The 3551-nt window shown below is 34.5% G+C and overlaps 1 protein-coding gene across 1 annotated transcript in view; it reads left to right on the forward strand.

The window, feature by feature from the left end:
* Positions 1-3551, forward strand: part of SRPRB (SRP receptor subunit beta) — a 25783-nt gene that overhangs the window by 9747 nt on the left and 12485 nt on the right. The window contains exon 3 of the mRNA XM_019654579.1: positions 2695-2777. Coding sequence (XP_019510124.1) covers positions 2695-2777 — 83 coding nt within the window. The remainder of the gene's footprint in view (positions 1-2694; positions 2778-3551) is intronic.

Here is a 3551-nt window from a genome sequence, read left to right on the forward strand (position 1 = left end):
CACACATGCATAGCCTCCCCTATTGTCAACATTCTCCACCAAATCTGTTCATTTGTATAATTGATGAACCTAAATTGATGCATCATAATCACTCAGAATCTCGGTTTTACATTAGGATTTACTCTTGGTTTTATACATTCTACAAATTTGAACAAATGTATAATGACATGTATTCACCATTATAGTATCATACAGAGTAGTTTCACTGCCCTAAAAATCCTGTCCTCTGCCAATTCGTCCCTCTCTCACCTCTAACCCCTGACAAGCACTCATAGTTTTACTGTCTCCATAGTTTTTCTTTTTCCAGAATGTCATAGTTGGAATCATATAATATATAGCCTTTTCAGGTTGGCTTCTTTCCCATACTAATATGCATTCAAGTTTCTTCCATATCTTTTCATTGCCTGATAGCTCATTTCTTTTTACTGCCAATGTGGCATTGTCTGGAGGTACCACAGTTTATTCATTCACCTGCTGAAGGACATCTTGGTTGCTTCCAAGTTTTTGCAGTTCTAAATAAAACTGCTGTAAACATCCACATGCGGGTTTTTGTATGGACATAGATTTTGGGTAAATATCAAGGAGCACCATTGTGGAATCATATGGTAAAAGTACGTTTAGTTTTGTGAGAAGTTGCCAAGCTGTCATCCAAAATGGCTGTACCATTTTGTATTCATGCTAGTAATGAATGTGGAGAGTTCCTGTTGCTCTGCATTCTCACAAGCGTTTAGTGGTCAGTGTTGTGGATTTTAGCTATTCTAATAGGTATGTAATGGTATCTGATTGTTCTAATTTGCATTTCCCTGATGACATGAGTGGAGCATCTTTTNGCATTCTCACAAGCGTTTAGTGGTCAGTGTTGTGGATTTTAGCTATTCTAATAGGTATGTAATGGTATCTGATTGTTCTAATTTGCATTTCCCTGATGACATGAGTGGAGCATCTTTTCATATTCTTAATTGCCATCTATTTTGTTTAAGGTGTCCGTAAAGATCTTGACCCATATTTTAATTGTGTTGTTTATTTTTGTAGCGCTAAGTTTTAAGAGCTCTTTATATATTTTGGATAACAGTCCTTTATCAGATATAACTTTTGCAAATACTGCCTCCCAGTCTGTGGCTTGTCTTCTTATTCTCTTAACAGGTGATTTTTGTAGAGCAGACATTTCTATCTTTAATGAAGTCCAGTTTATTGAGTCTTTTCATGATTGTGTTTTTGGTGTTGTATCTAAAACTCATTGCTTAAGATCATCTAGATTTTCTCCTGTGTTACTTCCTAGTTTTTATAATTTTGAGGTTTACATTTAGGTATGTGATCAATTTTGAGTTGTGAAAAAAGGTGTAAGGTCTGTATCTAGATTCATTTTCTTGCATGTAGATATCTACCTATTCCAGCACCACTTGTTGAAAAGACTATTTTTTCTTCCATTGTATTGCCTTTGTTCTTTTGTCAAAGATCACTTGACTGTGGGGGCCTCTATCTGGACTATTCTGTTCTATGGACCTGTTCTTTCATTAATACCACACTGTCTTGATTAGACAGTGTCAGTCTTCCAACGTTGTTCTTCTTCAATATTGTGTTGGCTATTCTGGATCTTTTGCCTCTTTATGTAAACTTTAGAATCCATTTGCCAATATCCACAAAATAAATGGCTGAAATTTTGATTGGGATTGCATTGAATCTGTAGATCAAGTTGGGAAGAACCAACATGTACACACTATTTAGTCTTTCTATCTGTGAACGTGGAGTATCTCTCTATTTACCTAGTTCTACTTTGATTTTGTTGATCAGAGTTTTGTAATTTTCCTCACATAGAGCTTGTACATATTTTCTTAGATTCATACCAAAGTTTCATTTTTTTGGATACTAATATAAATGGTATTGTGTTTGTAATATCAGATTCCAGTATTCATTCTTGATATTTGAGAAAGCAAGTGACTTTGTGTATTAACCTTGTATCCTGCAACACTGCTATAATTGCTTGTTAGTTCCTGAGTTTTTTGTCAATGTATTTCAGATTTTCTACATAGATGACTATTTCATGTGCCAACAAAAACATTATTATTTCTTCCTTCTTAATCTGTATGTGTTTTATTTCCTTTTTTTATCGTAATGGATTAGCTAGGAATTGCAGTACAGTGTTCCAAAAGCAGTGGTGAAAGGGGACATCCTTGGTTTGTTCCTTGTCTTAGAGGGAAAACTTCAAATTTCTCACTGTTAAATACAACATCAGCTATATGTGTTTTGTAGATATTCTTTTTTATTTATTACGGTTTTTCACATGTTTTTGCTTTTATTCACACTGGTATATTTTCCCGGCCTCAAATGGACCACACTTTCTTGACTCCCCCAGACAGGGTCAGGTTTCTCATGTACCCTCAGAATATTTATCAAAGTTGTAATTTTACATTTATGTACATGTAATTTTACATTGTGTTGATCTTTCTGATTATAAGCCCTGTTAGAGCAGGGACCATGGCTGTTTTTGTTCATTATTCCTTGGCTGATGATTTATAAATACATAGAAGATACTTGGGAACATTTGTTTGATTTATTAATTAATTATGAGTGAACATTTTTTTGAGTAATTAATTGGTCACTCTTCTGGTATCTGCAATTTGATATGAAAGGTTTATATTGTGCAAGTGAATCAGGACCGAAATATTAATTTAGTGTTATTGCTGCCATCCTTAGGGCGCTAACCTAACCTTGATTGACCTCCCTGGCCATGAGAGCTTGAGACTTCAGTTCTTAGAGCGGTTTAAGGCTTCAGCCAGGTAAGTATGAAGTGGCATGGGCTTGTCTGAAATCTGTATATTGAGGCCATCCATGTTGTTTTCTCTGGTGGTGTTTCAGGAGGCAGCCTGATATCCTAGAGTAGAAAAGCACGGACCCTGGGGTCAGCCATTTCTGGGTTGCAAGCCCACCTTCACTAGGATTTTATGAGGATTATATGAGATAATGTTTGGAAGTGTTTCTCAGAGTGTTCAGAAAGTGCTTAAACCTTATCATGTTAGTAAAGTTTTCATTTACTCTGAGGACAAATTTAGTAATGTGTAGAACTATTAAAATCTGAAAAAAGAATTTTAAAGCTAGGTGGAATCCTAGAAGTTATTACAATCCAACAGTATATATTTGCATTCTTAAATTATCTAAAATCAATGCCTCAAAAGTATGAGACAATACTCTCATAGTTCTTCAGTATTGTTCTAATGTTACTGACTCTTATTTTCTATATTTCCTGTGCTGCAGTTTAAGATTTTTCATTCTTAGTCTTCAACCCTGATAAGAACTTAAGAGGAAAATCAATATATCACATTTCATTTATTTTTAAAACTCATTTTAGTATCTACGAAATTGAAATGCTACTTATAGTTGATAGTATCATAGTTTAATTGGCAGTATTTTTTCTTTCTTAGTTGTATTTGAAATAATAATGCCTTTTATTTGATGGAATCTTAGGTTTGATGGAATGAGGTAGTTGTTTCTTATTTTTTGAAGATGTGTGGACTTATATTTGTTGTTGCATCCTTGCCCACAAGAGGGTGATG

Source organism: Hipposideros armiger, unplaced genomic scaffold, assembly GCF_001890085.2.
Source record: "Hipposideros armiger isolate ML-2016 unplaced genomic scaffold, ASM189008v1 scaffold_226, whole genome shotgun sequence".
Classification (NCBI taxonomy): domain Eukaryota; kingdom Metazoa; phylum Chordata; class Mammalia; order Chiroptera; family Hipposideridae; genus Hipposideros; species Hipposideros armiger.